This window comes from Choristoneura fumiferana, chromosome 26, assembly GCF_025370935.1.
Source record: "Choristoneura fumiferana chromosome 26, NRCan_CFum_1, whole genome shotgun sequence".
In the NCBI taxonomy this organism is placed as follows: domain Eukaryota; kingdom Metazoa; phylum Arthropoda; class Insecta; order Lepidoptera; family Tortricidae; genus Choristoneura; species Choristoneura fumiferana.
The window spans coordinates 9454321-9472398 of record NC_133497.1 but is presented as its reverse complement, the minus strand read 5'-3'; the positions used below and the strand labels follow the sequence as shown (position 1 = coordinate 9472398).

The following is an 18078-nucleotide window of genomic DNA, read 5'->3' as shown; positions in this document are numbered from 1 at the left end:
TTTATTACTGAGAAGCGCTTGAGGGTTAAGATTTATATGGAATGGTTAACTGACAAGTTAAAGTAATTACTGTTAATGTTTCACATAAGTAGTCTCCGAGCTTCACAAACTTTGATTCAATTCGTCCTTGTAAAATTTTGCTACAAAATTTTGGCTCACTACTTCCTACAGTTTCGATGGCAATGCAATAGTCAAGCACCGTCAGAAAAAACGTTGTGTTTAATTAAAAACTCATTTTCTCATGATTGCCTTTGCTTTTCATTGAAACAAGATAATATCACGTTGTTAATTACCTTCTTTACGATCGCTCGCTTTTAGCTGAGCTTTCGACACAATTATCCCGGAGTTTCAATTTGAATTCTAATGCTAGACCTAATGTTTTACATGTACGAAGCTAGTTGGCTAATTTCATAATTGAAAATACAATGAATTATGATAGCTACGTTTATGCAAGAAATGTGTGTTCATGCAGTTCATCCACCTCCACACTGTAAGAACACACACAAATCACACAAACCCATCTATCACTACCACCACACTACACTGACGCGTTTCGAACTCAACCAGAGCTCATCTTCAGAGCAACACAACCGTTCACCATGCTACCAGATGTTAGACAAATACAATGTTTATTGTTCTTTTCAGGATGTCCGCGAAATGGAGCGGCGCAAGCGGGTGGAAGCGCTCATGTCCTCAAAGCTGTTTCGCGAGGAGCTGGAGCGTGTGCTGGACCAGCAGATGCACGAGGGCGGGGACGCGCCGCTGCTGCAGCGCATCCGCGAAATGGTCGGCGGCCGACTCCACACCGGCACCTTCAGGGTAAGCGCGGACCGGTGCCCTGGCCTGGAAGGACCATCGTAACTGGCTCGATTTAAAATTTCATCCGGCTCGAAGGACCATTGAATGCGGCTTGAAGGACCACCGGGTCCGCGGGATTGCAAAGTTTGACTGTGTGATTAGAGGAAGGGAGAGAGAAAGGAAGGAAAAGAGATAGAGAAAGAAGGAGCCTTCTGCTGGGCACAGACCTCTCAGAATGACAGAGCTTGGGCCGTTGTTCCCACGCGGGCCCACTGCGGTTCTTTGTTCGTGGGCGCTTTTCGCTACAAAGCGGAAAATGCACGTTATCGGCTACGTTGCAGCCTAGCTAGTTAGCCGTGTTTATTGTAGGTATATTATTATTTAACAAGTCCAGCCCCCTACTAAATAACTATGATTCTTAAACCGGGACAATTTGCTTATCGGCCGGGACGCCGGGACACCATGCTTCAAACCGGGACATGTCTTGGCGTACCGGGACGTATGGCAAGATGGCAACCCTACTTTAGATGCAGGCTGCTGCTGCTGCTTCGAACCGATGCAACTGGAGGTCTATGGGGGAGACGTTTATCCAACAGTGTACGTCTGCGACTGATAATTAGGGCTCGGAATTTTGTGTGCGGCTATTGACAGATTGTAGGGAGAGAGCACCGCTTTTTATCGACAAATCAATAATGTTTTTATAATTTATCCCTTGGAGTGGCAAGCGTCCGGGTCCCGCACACCCTTGTTTGGCAGGCGACCGGCTCCCGGCACGCTGTCAAAAACCCTTGAGTGGCAAGCGACCGGCTCCCGGTCGTTGGCGGGTGACGTATTTCACTAACAAATATAAACTGGTAGACCTATATCTCGCTTGCTTATTCTTGCAGAATGCGTTCATAAATAGACAGGGATGGCATTTATTAACGGCCGCGACAACACTACGGAAGAAATTTCGTTCTTATCGTTTACTCAAGTTTCACTGTGTGGCCGATGCCGTGCGCTGGTATTTTTGGAACCTCGTATTATACTATTATTTGATATTGAAAGACTATAAAAGGGCTTTGTTTCGTAAATAAATTAATATTTTACGAAATAAATCAGTGTTTCCTACAGGTAATTGTTTTATTTTGTAATTATAGTTATTTAATACATGACTGAGAAAAATTTAGTTATCAGATATTTGATAATGAATAATAAAGTTCACAGAAATTGAAGGTCATTCATTGTTATTTAATTATATATGCCATTTTATGCTAAACTATCACTGTAAGGCTTATCTATTAAATTAAAGTAGTTTTTTTGGTGAAATTTTTAATACAAATACAAATACAAATACAAATCATTTATTGCGGACTTTAGAATCCATAGTGTTAGTAAATACAATTATAATCTTATCTTTATTTTAATAAAATTCGCGAATTCGCGAAATTAATTCGTAGCTGTCACTGCAGTCAAGAAAGATTTTTTCAAAATGGCCGCGCCGCTTGACAGTAAATTTTAAATATGGCGCTGCCATTCCACAGGTTATGTTGTAACTTTAATATGAAATTGTAAATATATTTTTGCATGGAATATTATTATAAAATACTTTATATTGGCTATGATAAGAAGTCAAGGAATACAAAATAATATTTTATCTTTTATTTTATCAAAGGGTAGGCAAACAAGCTACCTAACGTTGTGGTCTCAGAGGGATATTTTCTCAAGTTAAAAAATATAAAGGTATTCGTACCTAATTAGAGTGATTTAGATAAAGCAATTTAAACGTATTAAACTTTTTTTATCATTGACCGCTGAAAAAAGTATCTACCTACGTATCATCGGAATGTTTGAGGTTTTATCTAATAAAAACATAAAAAAACTTGATATGTCGATAAAGCGGTGCTCTCTCTCTCTATAATCTGTCAATAGCCGCAAGTAAAATCCGGGCCCTACTGATAATAATATGATAATTCGCATGAGATTAAATGACAGCTCATCTGGCTCCCTTTTGATTCCAGAGTCCGAGTTGCGTGCTTCCCATCAACGACATCCGCGGCATCGAGGGTTTCGGCTATGAAAAGGGAGAGAAGATACTGCGGTGCAAGCTCGCTGCTTGCTATCGACTTGTGGATCTCTTCGGTTGGACTCAGAGTGAGTATTTGTGTTGGTTAAACTAAACTAAACGTTAAATTAAACGTTTATTCTTTAAGAGCGTTTATACCTGCTGAGCTGGCAACGTTGCATTTTTGTTAGTTTTTCACGATTATTCCATAAACATTGAATGAAAATTAAAAATGTGGTCTGATAGAACTGTTCTTAATATATAAGTTAATGTGTCTACTCCAATACTGATGCGGAATAGACTTTTATTTTCTTTAAAAACTGTTAATAAACATTTGTTCGTTTTTAAAGGATATAATAATAATAATAATTCATTTAATTCAAGTAACTTAGTGTATAAAAGTCTATCACGAATAATTATTGGAGTAGACACATTAACTAAGAACAGTTCTATCAGACCACATTTTTAATTTTCATTCAATTTTTATGGAATAATCGAGAAAAACTAACAAAAATGCGTCATTGCCAGCTCAGCAGGTATAAACGCTCTTAAGTAGGCCATACATACATAATAAGCAGGGACAGTAAACATGTCACGTTTTTATACTAAAATCGTCATTTAATAGAAATTAGTTGGTGAGTTAGCAAGTTTTGCGCACTAATCCTTAAAGGCAATAAAAGCAGTTGACCATGAATTTTGTGGTTCGTGTTAGTATGTAGATGTTGCAAAGGTTTCTATGTGTAAAGTCTAAATTTTGCTGCTATATTCCCTTCACTGCGGTGGCATGTGGAAAACTAGTATAAAAATGGACAAGTACGCCTACGTATTCTTGTTTTCTCATCTTGGTAACTATGTAAGCATATTATAAAAGAAATAGAATGAGTAAATGTGTAGGTAGGTGGAAAATCTATTAACCTCTTCACCGCCAGAGTCACCTAGTCGTGACAGCCAATGGAATGTCTCACACGCCACAGTCATCTATATGACCAACATTCAACTAGAAATTAATCCTTCTGCAATGGAATTAAAAATCAAGTTGATATGTCGCTGGTTTCTCTGTGGCGTGCGGAGCACGTCACTTCGTTTTTTTTGTGGCGGTGAAGAGGTTAAGTGCTAGCGTGACTCCCTACCGGTTCCGTACGGCGTACAGATTAGTCCATGTTCAGTGACGGTTGTGTGATGTTCCAGCGGGCATCAACGGGCAGATCACGGCCCGTTTGAACACGGCCGTGGAGCAGGTGCTGACGACGCCGCGCGGGCTGCTGCCGCACGAGGTGACCGCCTCCGCGCTGGCCAAGGTGGACATGCAGGGCGCCGTGCAGGACCAGGGCACCACCAACTACCCGGTCGACGTCGACGGTGAGTGCCAGACGCCGTCCAGCTGAGCTGCTGAGCGGACACGCCGCGCGGTATCTTCTAGAAACTTATGACGATTATTTCGTTTTCGATTTAATTATCTCTTTAATAATTACATGACAGCGAGTACTCATCTGGGGTAGAAAGAATGAAAGAGGCGGATTTATATGGCGCGTGGTATATGGGCGTGTACATACACGAAAAACAGGGTCGGTATTTCCATGGCGGTATTATCCGGGCCCGGAAAGAGTGTCACCCCCTAATGGTTAATCCGGCCCCGAGGCCCTATATAACCAAATGTTTTCTCCTAACTAGGTTAGCTGGAAGAGATCCCTTTTTAGGGATAAGCTCGCATTTGTTCTCCTCTCTGTGTATTTGTATTTTTATTTTTATGTGCAATAAAGAGTTTACATACATACATACATACATATTGCGTAACATTTCTGACGCTCACGATCGCAATCAAATGACAGATTTCGCATTAAAAAAAACTGTAATTTGATTGCGATCGCAAGCATTAGAAGCGTTAGGCAATACGGCCTCTGGATATTCTCTCAACGAAATCTGCCGTGTTCCATTGTGAGCTGAGCTGACAGTCCCCGTGTTGCAGGGTTCTCGCTGCACGCGTCTGTGCACGCGGCCCGGCCGGACCTGCGCTGCGTGCTGCATCTGCGGTCGCCGCCGGCGCTGGCCGTGTCCAGCTGCAAGCGGGGGCTGCTGCCGCTGTGCCACGAGGCCGCGCTGGTCGGAGACGTGGCTTACCACCGCGTGCCGTACGGTCAGTGCAGACACCTGCTGAGCGGGCGCGGGCCTGTAGTTGGAAAAAAACCGCTTAGCTACCGTTAATGAGGGCTATCGCGTATGAATTCGCCACTAGAGGCGCTAGTGTAGCGTGAGGTCTCCGAAATGTCAAATCTCATAGATTTTGGGTGAGCTACGCGGGCTTATTTATAATAAGAATAATTTTGTGAATATTTTGCAATATCTGAAATTAATTACGACAAATATGGGTTCCGGGGCAATGAATGTCTGTATTTTGCGACAGTTTTGTCTTTCAGAAACCTTTGTCGTCCATTTTTTCCGAACAAAACGGGGACTATGCAACACTGTGGCATGCTCGATATTTTTATGGTACGGTTTTAAGGTGTATTAAATATGATTTTAATCTAAACTATGTTTTCACGCCCGTAATAACAGACTTTGAAAGCCATACTTAAAAACCTCACGCAACAGTGCGCCATCTAGTGAGACTAAAAACGATAGCCCTCATTAAGCAAATTTTTGGTAAGCTACCGATAAAATGCAGTTATTATCGGTTTATTGTCCGACTGCGACAACGAAAAAGGGTAAATAATATGTTTTGTTTTATTGTGTAGTCAACTCCAACCAGGGTGAAGTGAATAATCGGTATCCGAAAGATAAAGATTTCATTTTAGATTTCTTTTTTTTATTTATAGGTAGATATTTTAAAATATAGGGGTAATTACAATTAAATTACGTAGTCAGTCAGGGTCACTAAGGGTCGCTAAAAGTCGTATCGCGTCAGCCCAGCCGATCGACGTCTTTTTCGCTCTTATTCCGTTGCGTGGACATAAAGAGTGTTTTGATCGGCTAAAGCCGATTCCGCGTCGTTAGGTTTGGGGAGACCCTAACAGCCCAGCCATCCGGTCGTCAAATTTCGATCGTGTTTCCAGGGGTTCTCGACAACGAGGAGCACGAGAAGCTGGTCCGCGCGCTGGGCCCGTCCGCCAAGGTGCTGATGCTGCCGGGCTCCGGCGCGCTCTGCTGCGGCGCCTCTCTCGAGGAGGCGTTCCACCAGGCGCGCCAGCTCACCGCCGCCTGCGAGGTCCAGCTGCGGCTGGCCGCGCTGCCAATGGACGAGCTGTCGCCGCTCGACCCGGAGACCAGGCTCAAGGTTAGGATTAGGACCATCTTAATGCTGCATTTACACTCGTCGAGATTTGACAAGAGTACAAGCTAAAGGAAGAGCAACTTGAATCAGTCCTCATCAATTTCGTGGGTCATGTTTTGACAATGGCTTAGATCATTCGCAATGAATTCGGATCAATGTTTTTAAGAATGGAATGCATGCAGTCTCTTTTTATTCATTCGGTACAATGTACGAATGTTTGCGCGCTAGTGTGTGCCCCCTGTTACAAATTTGCGACCAATATATTTTTTATCTGTGAAACGTGTTGCCTATCTTTTTTTTTTCATTTGCCACCGTCCCACCGTTTCATGCTGCCACGATTCACCATACCGACGATGATATACGTAGTCCGGTGCCGTAATCTCCAGTGTTTTCCACAGATATATGAGCACTCCCGCACGGCGCCGGCCGGCGATTCCAAATGGCGCGTCGGCGGCGAAGAGTTCGAAGCGCTGATGCGTATGCTCGACAACGCTGGGTTCCGCACCGGCTACATCTACCGGCACCCGCTCATCAAGGTACGCATCATCATTCAAACTACTCCCGTAAGACCGTTAACAAACGGGATGACTGAGTGGTTGGTGAGAATAGTTAAGACTCGCCGCGAGATTCCAGCTCATCGTGGTACATCACCATCATTGATACTCAACTCCCACGGCGATAGATCGTGCACGTACTACCACTAACAAACCAAGTTACTGAGCGATGCGATTGTGATTGCGAAAGCATTACACAGTAATAATAATAATTAATTATGGCCTTCAATTCCGTGGAGGGAAAGCCTTGAGGAACAACCAATAGACCTCCAGTTGTTTCGGTTGGATGCGGCTCTGCATCCACCGTGGACCCCGTGGCTTTGACCAGGTCACCCGTCCCAACAGTTCTTATTTAAGTATTTTTCTATACAGTTCCTTTTTGTATTTTGCAGAACGAAGTCCCGAAGCCGAAGAACGATGTGGAAGTGCCGCCGGCAGTGTCGTCGCTCGGCTACTTGCTCGAGGAGGAGGAGTTGTACCGCCAAGGGTAAGTAACATTCTGTGCGGATAAAATAATAAAGTGCAACTATTAATACTGTAATAGTTATTTATGTGGCTGGTGCATAATGAGAGGCATTAAAGTACGAGTGTGGTTTCATGAAACGAGCCGAAGGCGAGTTTCATAATAAGATCAGACGAGTGTTTTATTGCCTAATTATGTATAGCCGCATACATAATTTTTCTACATGCATATCATAAGTTTTCTATAATATGTTCAGATATGGCCTGTATTTTGACTTTGACTTTGACTCTGACTTTGACTTGACTTTGACTTTGACTTTGAATAATTATTATTATCTACATGCATGTCATAAGTTTTCTACAATATGTACAGATATGCATTGTTTAAAAAAGTATTACCGATACTTTAATGTAAACATTAAGATGCACTGTACATAATGTGAACATTAAGATGCACCCGCAGATACCAGGTTTCTTAATAAAGGCCGTTTGATAGTCGTTTCTGAACATATAATAGGGAAGTTATGATATGCATGTAGATAAAACCTTTTACAACTGTATACAGTATAATGTCACTTTGACGTTTTTGTAGGGAAACGACAGACAAATATTTGACACAGATACTTTCACTCACTCATTCAATCCATTCGTGCCAGCTCTTATGAATCGACCTGTACATGTCTTAAATAAATAAATAAAAATTACAACAAAAATTTGACCCAACTACAAAGACTATGAAAATAATTTTCTACCAGTTTGAAGTTGGTGTCTAGCATGAGTCAGCCGGAGTGAACCTATAGTCGTCTACCTCAACTACTTACTATATTGTCATTTCTGTTGGAATAGAAAAGCATAAATTTATTTGGCGAATAAAAAATAAATTTATTTTAAATTTAGTTGACTCGTGCTTGAGATTGAGACACCGACTTCAAACTGGCAGAAAATTATTAAAAATGGATGGTTTTATCTATGACTGAAAAGTATTTATTTGTCTTATAAATGTAACTTTGATGATTATAATTAACCGTGAAACAAAGAAAGAAGAAAAAGAAAAAAGCCGTTGTGGCCTGGTGGATTGACTTCTGGCCTCTCAAGCAGAGGATCGTGGGTGCAAACCCCGGCTCGCACCACGGAGTTTTTCGTTAGAAATTACATTTGAAATTTACCACAAGCGTTACGGTGAAGAAAAGCATCGTGAGGAAACCTGCACAAACTTTAGAAGCATTTCAATGGTGTGTGTGTGAAGTTCCCAATTCGCACTGGGCCTGCGTGGGAAATACGGCCCAACTCCTCACATTGTGAGAGGAGATCTGTCACCAGCAGTGGGGATGCCTTAGGCGGGGGTGACGATGAAACAAAGAAAGGTTATGTTAGAAATGTCATTTTTTTTTGGTCAAAAAACGTATTGAATTGAATACATTATCTTTATTTGCAGAATATGGAAGAGAGGCACCTACGGAAAGACTGGCGAGCGCACCCGCTGGCTGAACTCTCCAAACGTCTACCAGAAGGTCGAAGTCTTGGAGACAGGCACCAACGATCCCAAGAAGATCACCAAGGTAGAATATGTGAGGGTCGAGGCGGAGTAGTAGCTCACGCTGCACCTCGCTTCGGTGGGATGTGGGAAACTGCCGTTCAGAGTGTTAAAATGTTGGGGTTGGTTTCTATGCCGGATACAAAAACTGCCCAAGTGCTAGTCTCGCACATGAATGGTTCCGTAACACTGCACAAACGCCACTTTAAATGTCTTGTAAAACGTCGCAAGAAAGATATATTTTGCATCGGATACTCTTTTTTAATTTTGTTTAATTTTACATTGTTTTTTATAGTTATATGGTAATGTGACAGACGGACTGACAGTCGAGACTAATTTAGTAGGAGTCCCTTATTTTTTGGCTACGGAACCATAGAAATGACAGTAGGGATGTTGACACCATTAAAAAAACGCTTTATTTAACCCTGAAAACCAGATTAATTTTCGATTAACTGCAAAATTAGATTTTTTGTTGCTTTAAAACAAATAAATAGTTAGTTGATTGAGTGTGCGAACAAGTGACGTCATAAGTTGCTATTGCCATTCAAACTCTATGGGAGAATTGTGTTTTGACAGCTCATAAAAAGTACGTCAGTTGATTGGTGGAGTCAACATCCCTATTATCGCTGTATACTGTTCCAAACAAATTTAATACTTACTTACACTTCGTTTGACGTTTCCTCGCTAAAATCTTCTAGCTTGTTGCTCTAAGTATCTGTTCAGTTCGTACTAAAACACGAAAAGTTTAATGAATCGTTCTTACTAATAATAATATATGAACAAAACCATTCAACATTTTGAACTTTGGATCGGCATGTTGAGGGGTGACCATTGATTTTGATAAATAACTGGACTTAACACTGCATGGCGTAACAAAAAACACTGTCGATCTCTATCTAGAACAGTGGTTCTTAACCGGTGGTCCCTGGAAGAACTCGAAATGGTCCGCGAAGCCATTAACAACGAATTGGCAAAACGACGCGCCATTCAAGCAGCGGTCGCAACCGTTCATTCGTTTACAATTTTACTATTACCGTATATTACCTTCAAACAGTTGGTGGTCCATGGCAAGACAGAAATCCTATCAAATGGTATATATGTATGTATGTAAACTCTTTATTGTACAAAAGAAAATTAACAAAATACAACTGACAAACTTTAAGATACTTGTACAAAGGCGGACGTATCCCTTTAAGGGATCTCTACCAGTCAACCTTGGAGTGGATGAGAGGAGAGGAGCAATACGTTAGGGTCCGACAAAGAGGTGAGAGAGAAGAGGAAAGAGGAGAGGAGGTGGTCCCTCCTAGTCCTAACTAAAAGGTTAAGAACCGCTTATCTAGAAGAATTAACATGACAAGCTTGAACAACAACACTGACAAAAACAACGCGTGAATTTTACAGAATCATCCGCTATTGATGGTTTTCGATCACATGAATATTAATTCAAAATAAAAACCGTTCCTACGTTAACATGTAGGTTATGAGTGTTTTTTTCTAAAAGTTGTGTTCGCTGGTTTTGTTTAGTGACTGTCAAAAGTTGTCATTTTTATTCTGGATCGCAATTGTTTACTATGGGACGTGTTTTTCAGTGTTAAAGATAGTTATTTTAAATATCAATGGCAGAAAAGTAAATCGAAAGTTGATAGATGAGTCTTCTATCAGTTTTGTTTGTCATAAAACCAGACGTGGGAGGGACTTACTCGCTAAATGTAAAAGCTGGTCACAAACAGAAGAGGAATAATTTAAATTTTGGGCGAAATTTATTTTTTGTAAATTTTGAATTGCTTCTTGTGCGATGGGTTGATATTATCGAGATATGATTATGAAATATATAATTTTTCTAGTGGGTGTCAATACGATATTTTTAATTTAAGATGGTTGTACGTAATTTTTACCTATTTTTGAATTTTAATGTCAACCACATGACTATGAAGATTTTATTTTTCTAGGACATTCCAGTTTATTTTAACTTGTTTTAATATTTTTTTATTCTACTTACGGAGCTGGGGTTATTTCCTTTAAATTCAATTTGTATCCTTTATTTTTAAAATCATTTAATGGGCATGTTATGCGTAGACAAAAAGTGTTTATTCAGATTATAATCACATTCCCTGTAATAAATTAATATATTTATATGATTACAATAAATGCATGAATAGTTATGTCTCAGTTTCCGCTCAAAATGGCTCAAAAAATATTTGAAAGTCATTTTCTATTTGTATAAAAAGATCATCGAAATCATTTAAGTTAGGTGTCGAAGATATTTTATTCAGATAATTAATATATTAAAAAGTGTTTATTATTAAAAAATATTATGCTTATTGCTATTGTGTGTATGATTTGAGGATTTTATCTAAAAAAAATAACCGATTTGTAACGAAAAATGTTTTGTCGCCCTACAATAGAACTGGGGACTGAACTGACGAAACATTTTGGAAAATTCACTAGTGTTTTAAATCGGTGTTTTTCGCTTTAATATAAACTGTGCTTATAGAGTTACATATATATGTTTACAGATCAATAAAATATATAAAAAAATAATGTTTCAATGGCTTCTCTCACTGAAATGCTTTTGATTTTTTTTATATAACTTCGTGTTGTTTTTAAAAAGTTTTTTATTTTTATTTTTGTGTCTAATACAATAATGTTTTGCAGTGGGTGGACGCTAACAACGAAGAGGTAAATGATTATTTTGTGTCAGAAACTTTTCTTTTTTTAAACACTTCTACTTTTTTTTCTAAATATATCATTCTGTGCAAGAACGCTCAAAACATGAAACTACCGTGAGATTCACTCATATTAAATATAGTAGTAGTAGTGTGGTAGTTGTGTGCCGGTGTCAGTTATTAGCCCGAAACATGTCGAGCTAAACTCGATTTAAGACGTGAGTTATCCGGGTCATTATATTTAATAAGAACGCTCAAAACTAAATTAGAAATCTTGACTCGAGGGGAATTTTGGTTGGAAAAAAAACAGCAGTTCCTATTTTTTGTTTGCCAGGCAGCTGCTGCAATTGCTGCACTGTGAATACTGTGATTGGCTTGGCTTGACCTTATCAAACGGAATACAGACCCTATGCTACGAAATGCCGAATTCGAACTCGTATCTTGCCGTCCCGCTGATGTTTATATTATTTAATCACTAATGTGAGTGAGACGGTACGATACGAACTTCGATTTTCGAATATTGTAATAGGGCCAATCAACTTTTTTACCGACACTAATCTGTCCGCGACATTTTTCAAACAATTGCAGATTTTTGTAAGTTAACATGTTTTTTCTGTAATTTAATAGATGGTGTACATGAATACATGCCAGCCTACGTAAGTTCAACCTATTAAGCCGTGAAATATCTTGTTGGAAGTACGATTTTTTGGTAACGCCAGAGACAATTTTGGTAACGCAGGAGACGCTCAAAGTGTCGGTAAAATAGTTGATTGGCCCAATAGCGCCCTAGGAACAGACGACTACTTCCGAATGCTGCCGACGTGTCTATAAATTATTGTTTTAATAAGTGTCATTTTTGTATTATATAAATATGGTACTTTATTTATTAGTGACAAATGTCGAACCACGAGTTGGAAGTATGTGAGTATGCTTATAACTTCCATGATCAAATAATAAAGAGTGTCCTGTAAGTAGTACCTACGAAAAACTTAAAGATAGGTGGGTAAAACATCAACCAAATATAGCAAAATTAGTTAGTAAAAGTCTCACCGCATAAGCAACCACACAAATATTCGACCTTTCTAAGTATACAATATGGTACAAAATCATTTGAATTCGTTAAAAGTATTAGTTTTTAAATTAATCCCTCATAGGTCAAACAATATGACACCATGATTTATTTTGTGGTAGCACATCTAAACTCGCGGAGACCGGAAAAAGGTTAAAGTCTATGGACTGATTGTAGAATGAATGAAAAAAAAAATGAGTTGCGATATTAGGTTTTTTTTATTGCAAAATAATCTAAATAGTTAAGTGCAAAACACAAAGAAGTTACTAAAGGGTGGTGTTTTTTTTATTATTACTACAGTTTAAATTTTGCCTCTTCTCCCTTTCTTCTGAAATTTTGTCTAGTTTTAACATATCACAGTTAAAAACCATTACTGGCCACTGTTTAGCCAATTATTTTCTACTGTTTAGCTTAAAACATGTCAGTTCAATGGACATTCAAAAATGATAAATATATCAACAAAACATTCTCAGGAAAAAATTGCGTCAAAATAGTGTCAAGGCAGAACTAACATCCTGCTTAAGTTGAAGTGCGAACTGGATCAGAATGCACTCTAGGTAAATGCAGCAGCTATACATATAAAAACAAATAAACAAATTAAAATCTTAATTTCGCAAGTTTTATTTTAAAAAAAGTTTTAAAATTATTAGTCTGCAATTTTCAAACTAATTAGGCCTGCAAACGTAATAATAATAATACATTTAATTCGAGTAACTTAGTGACTCATACATAATGAGGGCTATCGTTTATTGGCTTTCTAGATGGCGCCACTGTTGCGTGAGGTTTTTAAGTGTGGCTTGGCTATCAAAGTCTGTTATTACGGGCGTGAAAACAAGGTTTAGATTAAAATCATATTCAATACACCTTAAAACCGTACCATAAAAATATCGAGCAACCACAGTGTTGCGTAGTCCCGTTTTGTTCGAAAAAAAAGAGAAGACAAAAGTTTCCGAAAGACAAAACTGTCTCAAAACACAGACATGCATTGCCCCGTAACGCATAATTGCCATAATTAATTTCAGGTAATGCAAAATATTCATAAAATTATTCTAATTTTAAATAAACCCGCGTAGCTCACCCAAAAACTATGAGATTTGCAATTTCGGAGACCTCACGCTACACTAGCGCCTCTAGCGGCGAATTCATACGCGATAGCCCTCATTGTGTTAGTAAGAATAATGCCTCGTCGAACCATTTATTTCAAAAATACTGGCCGCAAAGACTAAGCGCCTCTAAGTTTAAATCTTACCGTTAATTCGTGTGTGGTTAAGTTAATTTTGCGGTTTGTGGTTTGTGTTAATTGTTATGTGTGTAAAGTACATACAAAGATGAATTATGCTGAATTCCCACGCGATAAGAAGTCCTGAAACCAGGGCGAAGCCGCGGGCGCACGCTGCAGCTAGTTGAGTGAGCGTTCTTGCAAAAATGACTATTTAGAAATATACTTTGGGGTCTCACCTCTCTTTCTCACCTATCGGTTTATTTTCTCCATCTCGCTTCTTTATTTTAACATGTCGGTCGTTCTAGGTTATTTGGTGACGTCACTGTTTTTTTATATATGTTAAGGTCTTTCTGGTTCTTATATCTGTGTGTTTTATTACGATATCATGTTTTTAGGGACTATACTTTAAGTTTATTTGTGTATTTGCTTTACTGAACACCACTGTTTAGTATTTGCATTGGAATTTTTGATTTAAAATGTACGTAGGTAAGTAAGCTATTAATGCGGTACACTTTGCATATAGGAAATATTACTGCAATTTTCTGCCGTCAGAGTGCAGCACTAGTACAAAACCGTAAACAGTTTTTTGAGCATCTTAAGTGCCTTAATATCGTATTATTTCAATTACATTTTTGGAAATATAGCTCTATCGTTACTGTCGATGTAAAATATCATGTTATTTTGTTACTAATAAATATATCATGATTTCTATAGGTACTTATACACTTTGGTCATGGTCTGTCATGCATGGTGACAAATATAAAGAGAACTGACGTTATCATGGGTTTGCGCTAGTGTCGCCCCCTGCGCAGAGCTTTGCCTAATATGCGCTATTGGCCAATGTATGGAAACAATTGTCAATTATAATTAAAAAATCATGAAAAACATTCCGATCCCGGAATATCGCACAGTTCCCGTGGGATAATAATAAACGATACTTTATAAAGGTTTCTTGACAGGCGAATAATCGCTAGATGGCGTTAATATCGTGAGGTCCGTTTGACGTTTCACTTGCGATTGGCTCATTTAGATATTCGGGATTCGATTTGTAGCATTCGAAGATGGCGGATGTAGACAATATCTAATTTTGCTATTTCTGTTTCTTTGGCTAGTTGAAGTATAATTTTGATAGTGTTTTATGCGGCGATAAACCTTAACAGTGAACAGTGATCCCAAAATTCTATATTGCTCTCGTGTCTTAACATTTTTTAATGCGCAAGTGGTCTCCACGTGGTGTCTTGAATTTTACTATCAAGTTGCAAAAACTACAATCACCGTACAACGTGCCTCTCAAAGAGAGCTTACCTTGACACTGGCGAAATTGTCCTATTAATTAGGACAGAAAAGCCATATTTTAAAAGAGAAGAAGAAGATTGCAAATGTCAAAGTTGTCAAACAGACTTCACTATACTAGCGCCATCTAGATTTTGTTTATGGAAATGTTATAACAAAAATGAAATATTTTTCAAATATGTAATGTCTTGTCGTATAGTTTTCTTATTATTATGCATAAGTAAGAATAATAACTATTATAAGAACCAGATTGGACCGGGTGTCGAGTATTATTAACAATTATTTTAATGTATTATTATTATCAGCTTCTAACTGAGTTATTTAAAAATAATCAATGGCATTTCGTTTAACACCTTGGTAACCATCGAGTATGTACAGTGTAGGGAAAGAAATTCACTTTTATGTAAAAATGTTGCCATAACGAAAATTTACACAGGGATAAATAGACAACGCAAGTACTTGTATCTTTAGAAAAGCAAAAAAAAGCTTAAAAAGCTAGATTCCTCAAATAAATTCCATTAGTTAGATTTTCAAAAAATAACCGACATTTTTTTGCCAATTAAACAAAAAAATATAGACATATTTAAAGTGCTGTGTAGCGTCACATACCTACACTTTTATGACGGTATTATGCCACTGCCATCTAAGGACTAAGGAGTTACCCCTGAACTTCGAGGCGCTTCTTCATTTGATTGACAAAAAAAAATACATGTCCAATAATTCTGGATCTGACGGAATAATAGTTTTTTTTACCCAGGAATTTAGCTAATTCTCCTAATCCTGTAGTTTCAATCGATACTTGCGTTGTCTAGATTTATCTATCCTAGGAGATCAACCCTCTGCACGACCCGTTCCTTTTTGCAAGCACCCCATCCCATGTTGAGTTTTTTTAATTGCACTGGAGTAAGGAGTTTGCTGTAGAATTCCATTAGAATGTCATGTAATGTTTGTTATTGGCAGAAGGGTGTATGTAATTTTTTTTTCTTTTGTAAATTGGCTCCTAAATTGCATTTTTTTTATTTGGCAACTTTTTAAAGGCTGAAATGCTTGTTCTTTTGTTCATTTATCCTTGATGCACACTTCGATTTTAAATTGGATGGGTAACATTTTTTTTTTGTATTTTACTATTCTACGGACGTAAAAATACTACAGCATTCAGGACTGTTTTTAAAAGCATGTCGGGCGTTGCATGTGTTCTTGGCCTTTCGTTTAAAAAAAAAACTGTACACGCTCGATGTTACCATGAAACAAGCGGTTTTACCCACTGAACCATTCTTGCACCTTTTTTTATTCTTATTTCGAATATTTATTGTATCCTTTTCCGATTAACCTTTGAAACTGGCAACATTTTTACTAATGGCGATATTTTTCTTTTCCCCTCACTCGATGCTCGACGCTGATTGGTCTATAATCACGCGCTGTGATTGGTCGGCGCGCGGCGATGTGAATCCGACCTTGTGTGGTGAGGCAGTGGGTGCAAGATGGATCGCCGGCGCACTCGAGCACGCCTGTCAAAATTGATACACTCCAGTTTGTGCCTAAGAACACCAATCCTAAGGAATTTAAAGCACTACAGCAGCAGGTATGTTTTTTTTAATTGTTTATTTCCTATTTTCCTAATTGATACAAATACCAAATTTAAAAAAAAAGTCAATAAATGAAAGAAAAAAAATTATAAAATGTAATTATTTTCAAATACCTTGGGTACGGTGACATCATGTCATGGTGACAATGTAAATTCGAATAGATTTTTTGCTATTTTCGATTAAATATGCTAAGGTTATGTAATCAATTTTATTTTCTATAGTTTATATTTTTAACTAGTTTTTGGCTGCGGCTTCGCGTAGAAGTGTTTTTGCTTGTCTATCGGGATCTCGCAAACCGTGCGGCCTTTTTTGGCACTATATCAAAAATTATAGTAGTAAAAAAAATCAACAAAAACGGTAATAACAAAATTGAATGACAAAGTAACAGTTCAAAACATCAAACAATACGAAACATTCAAAACAAAGACGCATACAAGGCCAATGGCCATACGCTCTCGTACTAATTGACAGATGACGCGAGTCAAACGATTTGACAAGATGGCGGAATCGATCCGGTCGATAGGTAAAGTCACGCTATATTGTAATTGAGTTTGGTTTTACACAATATAAGTTGACGAGATTAAAATTTATCTTTTTAGTTTTTTTTTTACTTACTTATTAATAATTTTATTTCCAGAACAATACAGGTCCAACTATAAAAAAGGTATATTAGGTACAATAAAATTAAATAAACTAAAACTATAATAAATCTAAAAATGGACCCTGCGGCATGGTGCCAAAGATGCTGGTAGCATTTCCCCGAATTTTTAGTTTTATAACAAAATAATGTATTTTAAGTGATTTGTGTTTATTATTACGAAATATTTTCAGCTATGGAGATGTTTTTTGTTCTTTCAGTATTCAAGTATATTTTTTTTAAAGTATTGACCTGAAACAGTCATGGCGTGGAATAGAAAAAAAAAATGCCACCGTACCCAAGCTATTTAAAAAGGATAATGGATCACCACGTCAAAATTTGAAATGATCGATCGTCTAAGAAGGATCTGATGTGGCTTTAATTTCGAGCTAATTCTTAGCCTTTCTAGGAGCTGCTACTAAACGCGCAGATATCCTACTAATATTATAAATGTGAAAGTTTGTGAGTGAGTGAGTGAGTGAGTGAGTATGTTTGTTACTTTTTCACGCAGAAACGGCTGGACGGATTTGGATGAAATTTGGCGAAAAGTTAGTTTATAACCTGGATTAAAACATAGGATACTTTTTATCTCGGTATTCCCACGGGATAGGGATAAAATCTCGAAATAACAACCTCTGGGCTTAGAGTCATGAAATTTGATATGTAGGTAGTTAGACGTTTGGAATAACAGATAGGTGACTTTTTGACCCGATATTCCCACGGGATACCTAGGGATAAAATCTTGAAATAACAACCGCAGGGCTTAGAGCCATGAAATTTAGTATGTAGGTAGCTGGACCTCTGTAATAACACATAGGCTACTTTATATCCCGATATTCCCCCGGGATAGGGATATAATCTTGAAATAATAACCGCTGGGCTTAGAGTCATGAAATTTAGTATGTAGGTAACTGGACGTCTGGAATAACACGTAAGGGACTTTTT

At 38.2% G+C, this 18078-nt stretch overlaps 1 protein-coding gene and 1 long non-coding RNA gene across 7 annotated transcripts in view; both read left to right on the top strand.

Moving 5' to 3' along the window:
- The window catches only part of hts (adducin 1-like protein hts), a 170997-nt gene that overhangs the window by 121414 nt on the left and 31505 nt on the right, over nucleotides 1-18078 (top strand). For 4 of the 6 annotated variants that reach the window (XM_074107809.1, XM_074107808.1, XM_074107805.1 and 1 more), the window contains exons 4-13: nucleotides 646-819; nucleotides 2799-2931; nucleotides 4031-4201; nucleotides 4809-4976; nucleotides 5893-6113; nucleotides 6509-6646; nucleotides 7057-7151; nucleotides 8562-8685; nucleotides 11316-11339; nucleotides 16382-16492. In XM_074107809.1, coding sequence (XP_073963910.1) covers nucleotides 646-819; nucleotides 2799-2931; nucleotides 4031-4201; nucleotides 4809-4976; nucleotides 5893-6113; nucleotides 6509-6646; nucleotides 7057-7151; nucleotides 8562-8685; nucleotides 11316-11339; nucleotides 16382-16492 — 1359 coding nt within the window. The remainder of the gene's footprint in view (nucleotides 1-645; nucleotides 820-2798; nucleotides 2932-4030; nucleotides 4202-4808; nucleotides 4977-5892; nucleotides 6114-6508; nucleotides 6647-7056; nucleotides 7152-8561; nucleotides 8686-11315; nucleotides 11340-16381; nucleotides 16493-18078) is intronic. The other 2 variants (XM_074107810.1, XM_074107807.1) reach the window with 1 other exon arrangement.
- LOC141442808 (uncharacterized) overlaps nucleotides 1-18078 on the top strand; it is a 166826-nt gene that overhangs the window by 117243 nt on the left and 31505 nt on the right. The window lies entirely within an intron of this gene.